We start from the raw sequence: 15065 nt of genomic DNA, 5'->3' as shown, positions 1-15065 counted from the left end.
GTTGCGAACTTCGAAGCATTGTACTCCCTCGTCATCGCTGACCTTGTCGGCCAGGACAGCATCAGCGAGCACACATTCGTGAGTGAGATGCAGTATACAGCATTTGCGGTCAGTTTACAATGCAGTCATTGACAGTCGTGTGCGGGAGACAGCGGGTACCTAGAAATGACAGTGGCTAGCTAGAGCGAGCAGATGGCAAGTACGGGGGAAACGAGGAGGGGCGCTGCTCATACGACATACAGAAGGCAGAAGGAAAGGAGTCGGAGGAGCAGGAGCAGAGCAAAAAGGCACAGATACTACTACGTCGGTGTGAAGGCCGTGATATCAGCGACCGAACCGCTCGCTCACTCGAGCTCCTGAAGCTCCTTCTTCTCCTCCTTCTCGGCCTCACCCTCGGCGGCGGGCTTGTCCTCGACGGCATCGAAGTTGTCGACAAGGTCGGGAACGTCGTCATCGTCGTCGTCCGCACCGCCAGCTGGTGGCCGCTGCTGGCTCTGCTGGATCGCCTGGTACGACTCGGCGAGCTTGCGAAGCGATGCGAGTGAGTCGGGGCCGAGCTGGTTGAGGATACTGGGGACAAGCTCTGTGAGCTCTTTCACGTGCCCGGCGCCGTAAACGGCGAAGGTGTTGGCGGCAACTGCCGCGTGCACTATACAGTACCAGCGTGAGTGTTAGGCGCCTCAGACGAATAAGCGATAATGAGTGAAGTTGTATATGCAGAACGGATCTGCGCGATGCTAAAGCTACTGCTGCCGAAGCATACACGCCCAGCTGCGCAGCCGTGCGTGGTTTATGATAATATCAAGGTCCAGGAGCGGAAAGAGGGGAAGGTAAGTGAGGGAAAGCCGGAGACGCGACGCACCTTTAGGCGTGCTGAAGTGGAGAACATTGCCGTCCTCGCGGAACATGTTGACCTCCTCAACGCCAGGGATAGGCTGGACGTTGAGCTTCTTGAGCGCGCCCTGCAGCTTTTTGTCGTCCTGCGCGGTCGACGGCTTCGTCTTCCGCACGATCTTGCGGCGCACGGTCCCCTTACCGCCTACACAGATATTTCCGTACGCTCGCGTGAGTACTCGTGTGATCCATGTACCCCTTTTGCCCTCATATCACTCTTCGCCCACTCGCCGCCTCAACCTGTCCGTATCATCCGCCAGTCTCTGTCTCTCTACTGCTCGCGAGGGCAAAAGGGGTCGGCATCGGACGCAGAAAAAACGCACCGATCCTGTTGGCCGCGGCCTGGGCCTGCAGCTTGGCCAATTTTGCGGGGTCCATGATGAAGAATGTTGTGGATCGGGGTCGTCGTCGAGCTCGGGCGGCGGGGTTGAGGCGACTGGCAGCCTGCACAAAAGATTAAGGTTTGTGACAAAACATGACCATACAATCAGCCCATTCAGCCACGCGAGTACAGCGCTTAACGAGTTCCTCCTCCTTGCACAGTAGCTGGCGCCCAGATTTGCGTTCGACATGGCCTACTTTATCCGTCTTGCCACCGTCGAGGACGTGGTATGCATATATGCACACATAAATACGTGATTTGCGTTGATAAACGCTCTAGGATGAGATCTTGCAGCTTGTACGCGCGCTGGTGCGTTCCCGTCTTGCACTACGATTCCCCGAGTCATTTCTCACAAATTGTAGGCAGAGTACGAGAAAGAGCCAGAGTCCGTAAAAGCGACTCCTGAACTCGTGAGCGGCTTCCTGAGACACCATGGGATTTCCTGACCAGCACTTCAAGTATCGGCGGAACCTCTTTGAGCACAACTACGCGCACACTCTCCTTGCGTTCGAGGGCACGCCTGAAGCCCCAGGCAAGGCCATCGGGATGGCCATGTATTTCTTCAACTACTCTACGTGGACCGGAAAGCCGGGAATATACGTGCGGCATCTCGCATCTCTACATCTTGCGCACGTATCTGACTTACGAACATGCGCAGCTCGAGGACCTCTTCGTTGACCCAGCCGCTCGAGGAAAGGGCGTCGGTAAGGCGCTTTTCGCCGAGCTCGGTAAGGTTGCAGAAGAGAAGGTGGGCATTCATGACGACCCGCAGACATATTGTAGGACCCTCACTGCGTCTGCCATAGGATTGCGCACGTATAGATTGGCAGGTGCTCAAGGTCTGTCGAGCTCTATGTCACTAGGCAGTGTACAGCCTAACTGGGGAGGAACGTGCAGTGGAACCAGCCATCGATCGACTTCTACGAAAAGACGCTCGGGGCGAAGGCTATGTCGGAATGGCAAGGCATGCGCCTCGAGGGGTCCCAGATTGAGAACTTGCGGAAGTTTCGCCGGGCATAGCCAGGTGACTAGCATAGGAATGCGGTGCGTAAAAACGTAGCAACACGTAGCTGTATAGACGTATTGCTATTGCTCCCTTCGGTCCGTGAGCTATCCTGCCAGTAATGCGTCTTAGATATCCCACCCAATGGCAAGAGCTACGGTCTGATGACGATGGTGCGTTCTGCACAGTGTTGTCATATTAATACTCAGTTTGTCATCCCGCAGCACGCGCCAACAATTCGATCCCAACAGCGCATGTTCTCGCGGTGTGTGGCCATTCGTACTCGTCCATTCTGCCCTAGTTAGCTGACTTCACTCCCGGATACCTCACGCCTACTGCAGGGAAAGCAGTATGATGCATTGTGTAGCTATAGCCCGGACGTCCAGGCATCATTCGTCGACGTTGTGTTGTCCGTGTCATCTCCACATGAGACGCCCGAGTGCCATCGACAATCAAAGTAGACACCTACCCGGCGTGACCGTAGACCGAACATATCCCCAGTATCGCATCCGCCTCTCACGTACCACACCTGAGCCGGTGCGGTGTTGCAGACTGATTCACTACAGAAAAAAGCGCGTTTCACGTCCCTGCTTTCCTGATCACCCTGGATGCGTCCATGACTGACCATTGGATAGATGGCACCGTGGGCATTGGACTATAGGACAACGTGTCCCATCGTAGAGGTATCGTGATCCGAGCCACGTTGAGACAACCATGTCTCGCCGCGTCCCACATTGATCCCACGTCAGCCGCACACTGCACATCGAATAAAATCAGCATATAACACGGTTTTATCAAACCTCCCAAAGAGGATTACGATGGGATGCCCAACTAGGTGATTCACCTACAGTGTTTCTGATTACGATGGGGTTGCAATGGGACACGATATGCCACAGGTCGATGCCCCCGGTGTGGATACGCCATTGACCAGTGGCATGCAGTATACCTATACGCTGGTCAAGCAGTACATTTAGTGCGTTATTTGATCGCGGAGATGTTTGCCGCGTGCTCCAATCCACGTTCTTTATAAAGTGCAACACGGGCCTAGCCCTGAGCGTCCCTGGCTCGTGGCGACCCCTCCCTTATTCTTCCTTCTCCGTTCGTCTTTTTTTCGTTTTTTTCAATATGGTTGCAGCGGGCCTGCTCTTGTTCCTTCTTCCGGTGGTCTGGGGCAGGCCCACAACCACCCCCTTGGAATTGGTCGTTCGCAGCCAGCGTCCGGGTCCTCCCTCAGGGTTCTCATTAGGCCACGTCTCTGAAGACACGCTACGACTGACTATCGCCATAACACAACCTGACCTTTCCGGACTTCAGGCCGCGCTCCTCGATGTCAGTCATCCGTCAAGCGCCAATTATGGTCGACATCTCTCCAAACATGAGGTAAGCAGCTCGGCTCTCCGAGACACGCAGTCGTGTTCAGCTCAATTACGTGGGTATCCAGGTTGAGCAATTTGCAGCGCCAAGGCCCGACAGTACGAAGGCGGTGATGAACTGGCTGACATCGAATGGGATCACCCCAACTGCGCAGTCCGGATCCGGGGACACGCTAGATCTTGAGCTCCCAATTGCACGCGCGAACGTCTTACTCGCGGCTAATTTCACTCCTTATGTTCACGACGCTACGAATATGATTATGACACGCACGCTTTCGTATTCTCTCCCGGCGCACCTGCATGAGCACATCGCATTTGTGTATCCGACTACGCAGTAAGCACTGACACTGCAATGCACTCTCAACTGCTCATCATTGCGCAGGTTCACGGCCCCGACCGTCGGTGCAGCTGCTGTCAAGATTGTACATCCGGCGAACACAGAACAGCGCAGCTCCCCCAGGAGAGAAGACGTTCCTGCAAGCTGCGACCAGAGGATGACCCCAAGCTGCCTTCAAGCACTGTACAACATCCCATCAGCTCCTGCTACGGCAGCAAACAACAGCATCTTCGTAGGCGGCTTCAATAGTAACATGGCAACGCAAGCAGATCTCTCCGTACGTGTTTGCATGCTCGACACCACAGCCTTCACTCAAAGAAATTGTCAGAGTTTCCTTGCAGCTCAGCGTCCTGACTTCCCCAACGGGACGTTGAGTACCACATCCCTCGACGGGACCCAGCTCAACTCTCAATCGGCCACTATCGAAGGGGTACGCACTTGTCTCGAGATTCGCTCATGGACTGCGGCTCACTTCAGCGACGTAGAGCCTCGACGTGCAATACACCGCAGGTTTGGCGACGAACGTTTCGACTACTCTGCTCTCTTCGTCCAGCTCGCAAATGAGCGACTTTGTTGCTATGGCACAGTTCTTGCTCAAACAAGATCAGGTTCCATTGGTTCTCTCTACGAGTGCGGGCTTCATCGAGGAGCCAGATAGCGTGGACATGCAAACGTGAGTGTCTCGTTCCCGATCTGCAAATTGACGTCAATGGAGAGATGTCACCGTCAGGATGCTCTGCAACTATTACATGCAGTTGGGTGCTCGAGGGACAACGGTCATATTCTCAACAGGGGACAACGGAGTCGCCGGGAACTCGGTGACGTGCTCCGCAGGGAAGGCACTCCAACCGTCATTCCCCGCGAGCTGCCCGTAGTGAGTATCCTGCTCTCCGACACCTCGTCTGAGCAGAAAATTGAACCTCATTCCAGTGTGACCGCAGTCGGTAGCACCGCCAACATCCCGGAGACCGCGGCTTCGTTCTCAGGCGGGGGCTTCTCCAACACCTTTACCTGCCCGGACTACCAGAAAGACGCCGTGGCGGCGTATTTGAAGAAGCTCAATTCAACAAATGCCGGACTGTTCGACGCTTCGGGACGTGCGTACCCGGATGTGTCGATGCAAGGTGTGAATTTTGCTATCAAGGTCAACGGGCAGGACGTGCTCGTCAATGGGACCAGCGCGTCAGCGCCGGCATTCGCGAGCGTGGTCGCTCTGTTGAACGACCAGCTGCTCAATGCTGGGAAGAGCCCTTTGGGGTTCCTCAACCCATTGCTCTACTCGAGCGGCGTTTCTGCGTTCAACGACATCACGACAGGGAGCAACCCTGGCTGTGGTACGGAGGGCTTTCAAGCAGCCGCTGGATGGGATCCGGTACGTAGTTGCGTTGTGCAATCTTGGCAGAAGGGATATTAATTCTGGTGGCGTGCGAATTCAGGTTACTGGGTTAGGCACGCCGGACTTCAACAAGCTGCTGAGCGTTGTTTCCAATGGCACCATTCACTTGTCCACGGCGTCGAACCCGAGGTCGTCCTCAATCTCAACCCCAGCCCCGACCCCGCAGGCTCCTCAGGCAATACCAGATCACGCACAGAAGGACAATGGGGCGGGTTCGGCAATCGTTCCCAACTTGACTTACTTTGTACCTCTCATACTGCTCTCAATACTTATGCAGTAGGGGCTCTGATTGCGCCGACTACAATAACTAGTCTGATGTTTGGGACTCACAAATGGGAATGACCCCGAAGGCCTTCAAGGCACCACAGAAGATGTACGTCGGAGTGCGAACTATTGACAATACCGTGTGCTGAATGGCTAGCGAGCAGAGCAGCCTCGATTGAAGCTGTCTAGCGTTCCTCTCAATCGTCTGGGTGGCTGACGTGTCGGTTCGAGAGGTTGGAGGGCGAGAGCCTGAAAGCCGCACACTCTCATACTAGCATGAACGTCAGAAGGCTTCGACCGACAAGGAAACTTCATGCACGCACGTCTAATCTCTTGGCCGAGGTACCAATGCGGCTGATACTCCCATGGGTACTCTATGTCGTCCAACAGATCCCACGCTTGACCTTATTTGTCGTCGTTGATGTTCAAGAGCTCGTGGTTGGATCCAGAAGAAAGTCAAGATACTCCTCGAATCTCCACACTTGCCTGAGGTGGATTTCGAGGCCAGATCTCTTCTAGAACCAATCAGTGAAATTGACTCAAGTCTGGGACGCGTGCAGATCCCCCGCCTTCAACCTAAGGCAATTTTCGCGTCAGTACGCCCCGAGATCAATACGCTCGGCGTATTTATAGATGCGACGGGGGAGAAAGTGATACCCATACCAGCACAGAGGTAGTTTCCGGGGGCCATAGATGCCGACGAAGGTGGGACTAAGCCATAAGGGGAGTGAGGGCATGGGAAGCCTCTTTCGTGTGACATTGCCCTTCATCGCGGTGTCAATGTAGGCTCGGATGGAGGGGAATTCAGTAGCTCACCCCCCACTCGAAGTGGCGCATAGGTAGTTCGATGCCATCTGGAATTTCTTCCTCGTCTGTGTATCCTTCTTCGTCTCTGATTTCTTCCTCTTCATGTCAATCTGGTGAGGCACCTGGGTCAAGAGAGGGAGGGGCCTGTTCCGCCACGGCGGTAGATGCAGAGGCGGCGGTTGAGGCTGGCGAACTTGGTGCGTCCATGTCATGGAAGCTAATTAGATGTCTTCGAGTATGACTTCCACCGTGTAATCTTCAGGCATTCTCTGGAAGATGGTCGTGGTCCGTGGACAAAGGTTTTCGAACCGAGCCCAACCGTGGCATAACCACGTGGTCCAATCTTTCGCTTGGGCCCGCGTCAGAATCAAACCCGGAACGGTGCAACTACCAGTCGCGCTGTACTACCTAATTCTGCTCTTTTCATCGATGATATTGAGCTTGGACATGAACTTTTCTGCCTCGTGTCCTCACCGTTGCGTCCGTTGGCAGAAGGCGGACGACCCATCCCGCGCGACCCAACCCATTGGAACACGACGAAGCCTTCTCGCAGACACTCTCCAAGCTGAGTCCACCCAAAGCGCGGTATTTGTCTACCACCGCTTTCGAGGCCGATGCACAGTCCGTAGGCTACCTGTCCGGACTTTGTGGATAGCAAGTGCTCGAGCTCGACTCGAGTCCAGGCGGTCCCCGAGCTTCAGATCACACAGAAGATGTCCATGGTCGTGTTGAACAGGATGGAAGCAAAAAGGCTGCGCTGAGAGCTACCAGACTCCTCTGTCTCTGCTTCTCTGCCGTGCTTTGTAGCCGTGCGCCTAACAACGGGAACATACGAGTAATCGATCCCATCGCGAACGGTGTACGAAATGTACTCAGACGCGAGTTGCATTGGGACAATACTCTACTTTGCGGATCTGCGTCACGTTTGTGTAGGCTACTCCATCTTTGAAGTGTACCGCTGTGTTCGCGACAATACACGGGGAATGTCAGGAATCAGCACACATCAATGATCGAGTCGATCCAAAATTTCTACTGCACCTCCTCGACGTCTACTGGCATGTTCTCCCTCGCGAATATCTCATGCATGGCTTCGGTGCTCAACTCCGCCATCTGGACGCGCTTTCTGCCGCCTCCACCGTTCTCGTCCGTGACGTAGGAAGCTCGAAGCGCTCTGCCGATCCACCACGTGTCCTTAGAACGGTACCGGTCCCGACGCATATCGCCGTAGGTGATCAGACGCACAAGCTCCAACGAAGGGATCGCAGAAGCGAGCCGAGATGCAACTTGCTCGAACGGAAGGTTCCGCACAGTGCGCAGAAATGTTTTGGAGAGCTCAAGACGCTGGCCTGTGCGATCGTCGTCCCAAAAACTAATGTAGAAGTTGACGGCGGACGCTGAGACACCTCAAGGACAGGTGCGCTATGGAGCGGACAAGTGTATCCTGCAATGACCGATTGGTGCAAGGCCAGGACAGATACATGGGTTACTCACGAGGAACTGGTCCCATTGGACGTCAGTGATGAAGTTCATGTCCGCGAGGTACTCCTCTTCGTGACTTTGTGAGTACGTCAAGATGACCGTGACGTGGGTGGTCCCCAGCTGAGGCGGAAAAAGCCCGTCGTAGAACGACAGACCACGCTCGAACTCTATAAGAAGAGTGAGCTGACGAGGAGGGTTGTCGCGAAGGGCAGTGGCGACGTAGTCTCTGGTCTGAGCAGAGCAGTCGATGATCTTCGCGTGGCGTATTCAAGAAACTGGAGGTCAAGAGCGAAGATGTGCACCTCTCAGGAAACATAGTCGAGGCCTACCCAACAGTGGGACTCCTGAGCCCGCCTGTTCTCATCTCGAACGCGGTGCAAGAGGCCGTCATTGAGTTTCCACCACCTGCGGCCACCCTGATCGTTGAAGGCTAACGTATCATCTAATGCAGGGAACACTTGCAGAAGACAAGGAAGTCGCGGAAGGCCTTCGGCATAGTTGACGATGAACGACCGGAGCGCTGGACATTCAGTGACGACTTGGTGAACGCTATGGTTGTCGTCACCAAAGTCTACCCAGTCCAGGTGGAGCACTTCGAGGGTCGCGACATGACGGCTTGTTGTCGTGTCCAAACTGCCCCAGACAAGTCCATCGGGTGGTCCGGAAGCCAGCATAGAGAATCTTGAGAGGCGATTGGATGCTCAGTATCGGGTTCTTTTCCCCGAGGTCATATCGACCACATGCAATAGAGAGTTCTCTCAGAGTAGTGAGCTTGACGATAGCGGGGAGGATTCTAGTGTCAAATTCGGAGGAGAGAATATCGTCAGAGGTATGAAAGCTCTCGAGACGATCGGCACATTTCAGGATGGCAAGCAGGCGGTCCGCAACATCGCTCCGGTCATACGACGTGCCGAAGTCCCAGGTGGTAAGCTGGAGAGCGCGTACGTGAGATGCGCGACGCGTCTTGTCGGCAAAGATAAGACTGTGGATGTTGCACGTCGAGCGAGCGTCCTTGAGTACGATGGGGCGGACGCTGAGGAAGCGCTGCATTGCTACTGGACGAAGAGAGGTGCAGGTGCAAGAGAGGGAGAGGATGTCGGAGGTATCGGTCAAATGATCGCAGATGGTATGTAGTACGTCCCAGTCGAGTTGAGGTGTACCACGACCGTTCGACGGGATTGTGGCGTTCGAAAGGACTGAGGAGAAGGCTACCTACCGTCCTTCATGTTGAGGGCCAACGAAGTAGTGTGGGTTCGCGTTCGTGTTCAACCGGGAGTCCTGGACAGTGCCAGCATTACCGCGCCAGTCAGATCATACGTAGCTTTGACCCGATATGTGCCGTGGGAACATGTTCATGAGGAACATTGTGAGAACGTTAGGTAAATGTCCAGTATGATCGTACCGCAACGGTCGACTGTGTGTGCTCCGTGTGTGCATATGTATTGCGGCTGGACGGAGGGAGGTTGTTGATCGTCTCCACTAATATCAGATCCCATAGTACCTGCGGGCTATCTCCCCGTCCTACGTGACCTCTTCCTCTTCGCCTTCTTCCTCGACACTGCGGTCTTGCGAGTTTCACTCCTCATCACTATAGCATTACTCAACAGCCCTGACAATGGGTGCACGTACCCCTTGGGCGGCGATATCCTTCGCGTCGGCGTCGATGTCTACCCCGCACTACCTCGACCTGGACTTTTCAGACAGCCTCAGCGGTCCAGCATACGCTGGGAGCTATCATCTGATGAGGCCTATGCCAGTTGAGTTCTTCAAAGAAAATCGATCAGCTTCCACAGTCATCACGCCGGCCCGTCCAACGACAGCTTGCTTCGATGTTCTGCTTTGCGATAACGTACATGGTGAGACAAGATGAACCAGCTACTCTATCACTACTGCCAAACAGACGGACGACCGACCGTACCCTCAACCGACGCGAATAAGTCCTGAAAACGGTGTTTAAAGACTTGAAATTACTGAAGGGACAAGGGCGTTCAGGCGCAGTGAAGGAAACGGCGCTGCCGTCGACGAGCATTGGCGGAAGGAGTACGAAGTCGTAAATGGATGGGGATGCAGTGTACATTTTTCAACAGAAATGAGCTAGCTAGAGGGACAGCCGGCCGTCAGCCACGCGAAGCCCGCACACCTATGGGAACAAGACGCACGTATGATAGAACGAGACAGCACGAGTGATGTGAGCGGACGTGAACGACATTGACTATATGTGGGTGAGGCGCGTGTGAGATGATTATGAGATGGGTGGCGGGCGGAAGGACATGATCTCTTCGTAGAGCAGCTCCTTAAGCTGTTCGCGGCTGATGTCATCCTTGTGGACTACACGCGAGGTTCCGTCAGCGACAGCGGCGAGGACAGTCAACGTATGGATACTCACGATCGAACTCGAAGAACTCAGGGTCCAGAGGAGGCGCTACAGGCTCGTCCTCCGGGTCGTGCTGCAAGGACCAATGACACCTCAGTATGTGTAAATCCGGACACAGGAAGCTTACGTACGTATGCCTCGAGATATGGATGCGCGAGTGCGTCCTCCACTGTGATACGCTTCTTCGGATCGAAAGTCTACGATGCATACGCGCGCGTCAAGTCAGCAACAGAAATGACCACTCTGCAGCCACGCGGGGGGACGCACCAATGTCCTCGTGAGGAAGTCGATCGCGAGGGGGTTCGCGTTCGGAAACAGCTGCGCGAACGGCTTCCGTTTCCGGAAGGGCAGCGCGCGGATATAGTCACGCGACCGCCGGGTGGTGATCGCGTAGAACTCGTCCAGCGTTGGTGTTCCGAGGACGTCGAGGATGAGCGTGAGCTGGTGGTGGTAGTCGCGGCCCGGGAATAGTGGCTTGCCGGAAAGCATCTCGGCGAGGATGCAGCCGACTGACCAGATGTCGATGGCCTGATGGCAATGTGGTCAGGAAGCGCGAACAGAGGTGGCCGTGTGGCATTGTGCCGCAAGCGAGAGGAGCAGGCGCCGAAGGAAGATCGCGGTACGTACTTTGGTGTACTGCTTGAACGTAAGCATGATCTCCGGCGCGCGATACCATCGCGTCGCAACGTATTCAGTCATGAAACCCGTCTCTGTCCCTGATGGCTCCGCCGTGCGCACTGAACGCGCGAGGCCGAAGTCGCAGACCTTAAGGTCGCAGTTGGCGTTGAGAAGGAGGTTAGAGGGCTTGAGGTCCCGGTGGATGACGTCGGCGGAGTGCAGCGCCTTGAGGGCGCGCAGTGTCTGATAGATGAAGTATTGAGCATGGTCGTCGGAGAGGTCCTGCGTGCGGATGACGCGGTGCATGTCGGTCTCCATCAGCTCCTGGATCACTACAGAACGCGGAGGCGCGGTCGTTGTCAGTACGCTTCTCAGCGCAGACACAGACCTAGGTTGTGTTCGTGTCTAAGCAACGGATCCCACGCACAGTAGACTTCCTTGAACTGCTCTATAGATGGCGGCTTGATGATGTCCAATATTGAGATGATCTGTTTTCGGTCGATGTCTGTCAGCCCGCAGCACACGTCTATCCTGAGCACCGAGTCCGGATGGACCGGCACAGTCGATCGACGGTCATAGAACCGTACGCACGTTCTCGCTGACACCGGCTTCACTGAGGAACTTGAGGAGCTTGAGCTCACGGAGGGTACGCAAACAGAACATGGAGTGGTCGAAGGGAGCGATCTTCTTGATGGCGACCTTGCGCCCGCTTGGTCTGTGGATGGCAGAACATACGATGCCATACGCGCCCTCTCCTACGACGTCGAGGACCTGGTACTGGGTGCCTGTGTGTGCCCTGTTCGAAGACGGGCGTGTGTGAACCTGGAGAAGCGTACGCACCGACATTGAATCGCACTTTTCGTGGTGCCGGTTGCGCCTGGGACGCTGCGTGACTGTGCTTGGACTTGGTGGCAGCCGCGGGCTGAGCAGCAGGGGCTGTCTGGTCGGGCATGGTGGGTGTATGAGGAAGACAAGGAGGAGGGCGGGAAGAGGAACAAAAGACAGTGACTGCAGACGGAGGAGAATGTCTATATAGAGCCGATCTTGTTGTCTACTCGACGGAGACGCCCGGCCGGTTACGCGCGATCTCGTCGCAGGGTGCGCTGAGCTCGTCCCCAGAGCAACGACATATCGTCTCCGACGTTTCTGTTGTCTTTCGCACACTGATCTGCACTGCGGGTGCCTGCGGAACGTTTCCGACGGCCTCAGCATATCAAGATCTGATTGCACGCCCCCTATGTCGTGAAGAACGGACCCAAAAGCGTCAAGCTCTCTCCGTGGGCGAAGCGGCAATCTCAATGCGCGTTCGTGATCATCACTGTGCCAGGTTTCCCTCGCTAACAGACAGATGGACGGCCGTTGAAACCACGTCGTGCACTGTCGTGCATGTGTCCGCGACGGTGATGCTCAAACAAGCCCAAGGAGCGCTGGCCCAGTGGCCAATTGTAAACATCGTTCCAACAGCTCGCCGAAATGCTCTCTCAAGTTGTCCTTCTTAGCCTGTCGGCCTGCTTTGCGCTTTCAGACAAGCATACTCACACGCCCCGAGCTGCCCTTGGAGGTCGTGTACGCGAGTGGTATCTCTTCCGCTTACAGAACGCTGCTCGCATATTCTTGGCACGACGTGAGAAGTCTCCACTATAGTCCACGTCTCTCCAAGACTGTGGCAGCATCAGGAAGAGTGATGCACCTATCTAGTCGCCATTCTTCGCCGCCGGGAGTGCAGCCCACATCGTTCTGCTTGACAGATGTGTTGTGATCAGCTCTTGGCCCGCATGTCTTGTGCGTGTCTCGTCACGGTTTCTTGTCAATCCTTCAATGCTATGCAATGATACCTATAGCCGTTGTCAGTACTTCCATCGACTGCAGTTGCAGCTCCTCAACCACTTCAATGCACAGACGCTATGAGGCCGTATGGTGGGGTGTGGAGAACAATCAAGATTGCTGAGATGTTTGATTAGCACCCCGGCTATACCCTCTTTGACGGCCTGTCGTGCCGATACAAGTATCGTTCACTCTTTCGACTCCGGTGCCTGCAGATCCTGTGGCGTACCCCGACTTAGAGTTGGTCACCGAAGGATGGTGCGCCATCTCCGAGTTCACTGTCGCAACTCCAGATAACCATTTTCCAACGCACCGAGTCCGTTGACGCACCTCTGACGTTTCCCACTGACAGAACAACCAGTACACGTGCGCCATCGTGGATGTGGTCAGACGCAGACTGATGACACCTACGTCAGCTATCTCTCGCTACGGGCACTGCCCGTCGCTCGGGCGCAGTGCGATGGCAGAGCCGGATCACCTCCCGACCCACGGCTTCGTGTCAATGTGCGTCAAGTCTATTTATCGGTTCGTGATCATCAGCGCTGACTGTGGGCATAGGTCGCGTAAATACCGCAGTCCAATCCTTATGAGGCACGAGGAAATCACGCCTGACTCTCCGATTGCATGCTTCGAGAGCAGCAAGTGAGCAGTGGCCGATTCCGTCACTGTAACGGTCCTGCTATCCAGAGGAACGGCATCCTGCCCCGTGCCCGTCGTCTGCGAATCTTGATATGTTCCTATGTACTCCGCCGACGTTTGAATGACGGACGGAGAATAGACCCTGGAAATACTCCCGCCACAATACCCCTTTCCGTCTTGTCCTTCATCATTCCGTCCAAGGCTGTGTCCAGAAATCACCTCGCATCGAATACACAGTGGGAGTCCTGCTGTGGCTGTCTATCGAGACAGCGAAGGCACATACAGTGGAAATCGCATCGCCTCATTGTCATCACTCGCTCAACCTTTCATCCTGAGCTAACGCCACAACGTGCGTTAATCCCGGCTTATGCTCGAAGCGGTTGTTCCGATGTATGGGTGAGGAGGGCGCTAGCGTCTACGACTCTGATTGAGAGCTGTCATAGCAGACACTCGCGGATACGTATACAATGGCCGGGGGTCGAGCCGGTGAGTTGATCTTCCTCTTTAGCAAGTACCCGATACTACCCAACAGCTCGCGCTGATCTTGTATGCTGTACCTCGAGCCCAGACAGTGCGTGGACGCGAATCCTCCCGCACCGACCTCGATACCATCCTTCCCTCCCTTCTTCCTAGCCCGCTTTTAGGATACTTTCGATGGAGGCCTCTCTATACGCCCATATCAATTGATATCTAGGAAGCGCCGTAGCTTCGATTGCGATCGCAACACGCTACCAGTGCTGGTGCGCTTCATTCGATCTCTTCGTCCTTTTGCAATCGCACTTCTCGCCGCTGGACACCATCGCAAATGAAGCTGGCTGGCGCATTATTCATCCCGCTCCGCGTGAGTGCGAAACAGGTGTGCTTCATTCTCGCATCTTCCATGAGCACCTCCCATCCTTCTCGCGCACGCCGCTGACAGGTGATGTTAGGACAAGGCGTCCGCTGCCTCACTGCCTTCTTCTCATACGCCACTTCGCCACTGCCAGTAGTGTTTCAGCAATGGACCGATCGCGGAACTCTCATTCATGCTCACATCCCTTCGCAGGTATCATAAACTCGTAGTACACGGGTGGGACACCTCCGCAAACAACTGGACCCGAGAGAGCAGTAACTTCGCCGCATATCACCACACACACACGCCTGAGATGGCACCTACGGGACGGGCGCAGTGTGTCCGCTCTTTCCTGGAGTCCGCCATGCGTGTGCTGAACTGGTCCACAACCTGTATCGCTGCCCATGCAGCGTCAACACCGCCCTCTCGAGCGCGTCATGGGCATCGTTCGCGGGCTTGTGCCGTTTCTTCCTGCACCTAAGCAGCTTCTGTCTTGCCTTTCGAACGAATGCCCGTCCACGGTTGTACATTCCAAACTCATGCACAAGGTAAGTTTCCGCACTCGTGCCACTGGTTTCCCCCTGCGCTTGCCTACCTTTCGCGCATCTGCACATGCCAAGCGTGGGTCGGGTCCCGCGGTTGACTGGCTCCCGCAAGGCGCAAGAGCTACGCTACGCGGCGTATACATTCTGCTCCTTTCTCCCCTCCCAGAGGGTCGGAGTCTCATTCCCACCGATCCCCTCCGTCACTAGCCCGACAGATCCGAGGTGGCCATTGACCACGCACCTCTTCGCCATACCCACAAACCGTCACGAACACAGCTCATGTACGTGAGGCCCGGGG

At 55.3% G+C, this 15065-nt stretch overlaps 4 protein-coding genes across 4 annotated transcripts; 2 read left to right on the top strand and 2 right to left on the bottom strand.

The window, feature by feature from the left end:
• Positions 1 to 98: 98 nt before the first annotated feature.
• Positions 99 to 1339, bottom strand: DICSQDRAFT_113318 (NAC-domain-containing protein). Its single transcript, XM_007370967.1, has 3 exons — positions 1218 to 1339; positions 863 to 1039; positions 99 to 649 (listed from the first exon to the last, which is right to left on the bottom strand). Exons 1-3 carry the CDS (start codon positions 1270 to 1272, stop codon positions 345 to 347), a joined length of 537 nt encoding a protein of 178 aa, XP_007371029.1. The 5' UTR covers positions 1273 to 1339; the 3' UTR covers positions 99 to 344.
• A 101-nt stretch (positions 1340 to 1440) lies between these two features.
• Positions 1441 to 2710, top strand: DICSQDRAFT_113317 (acyl-CoA N-acyltransferase). The gene is made up of 9 exons (XM_007370966.1): positions 1441 to 1503; positions 1556 to 1585; positions 1639 to 1686; positions 1736 to 1876; positions 1935 to 2024; positions 2083 to 2115; positions 2174 to 2452; positions 2504 to 2544; positions 2621 to 2710. Exons 1-7 carry the CDS (start codon positions 1465 to 1467, stop codon positions 2294 to 2296), a joined length of 504 nt encoding a protein of 167 aa, XP_007371028.1. The 5' UTR covers positions 1441 to 1464; the 3' UTR covers positions 2297 to 2452; positions 2504 to 2544; positions 2621 to 2710.
• Positions 2711 to 3404: 694 nt separating this feature from the next.
• DICSQDRAFT_150533 (subtilisin-like protein) lies at positions 3405 to 5665 on the top strand (the record flags this gene model as incomplete). The annotated part of the gene is made up of 8 exons (XM_007370965.1): positions 3405 to 3659; positions 3721 to 3986; positions 4104 to 4266; positions 4318 to 4419; positions 4475 to 4662; positions 4720 to 4863; positions 4920 to 5361; positions 5426 to 5665. 8 exons carry the CDS (start codon positions 3405 to 3407, stop codon positions 5663 to 5665), a joined length of 1800 nt encoding a protein of 599 aa, XP_007371027.1.
• A 4107-nt stretch (positions 5666 to 9772) lies between these two features.
• Positions 9773 to 11902, bottom strand: DICSQDRAFT_141385 (mitogen-activated protein kinase). The gene is made up of 8 exons (XM_007370964.1): positions 11768 to 11902; positions 11519 to 11712; positions 11355 to 11415; positions 10937 to 11259; positions 10577 to 10837; positions 10441 to 10506; positions 10322 to 10382; positions 9773 to 10263 (listed from the first exon to the last, which is right to left on the bottom strand). Exons 1-8 carry the CDS (start codon positions 11877 to 11879, stop codon positions 10178 to 10180), a joined length of 1164 nt encoding a protein of 387 aa, XP_007371026.1. The 5' UTR covers positions 11880 to 11902; the 3' UTR covers positions 9773 to 10177.
• Between the last annotated feature and the right edge of the window lie 3163 nt (positions 11903 to 15065).

Source organism: Dichomitus squalens (genome assembly GCF_000275845.1).
Source record: "Dichomitus squalens LYAD-421 SS1 unplaced genomic scaffold DICSQscaffold_82, whole genome shotgun sequence".
In the NCBI taxonomy this organism is placed as follows: Eukaryota; Fungi; Basidiomycota; class Agaricomycetes; order Polyporales; family Polyporaceae; genus Dichomitus; species Dichomitus squalens.
Note: the sequence above shows the minus strand (reverse complement) of the source record. Positions and strands in the feature narration are given on the sequence as shown.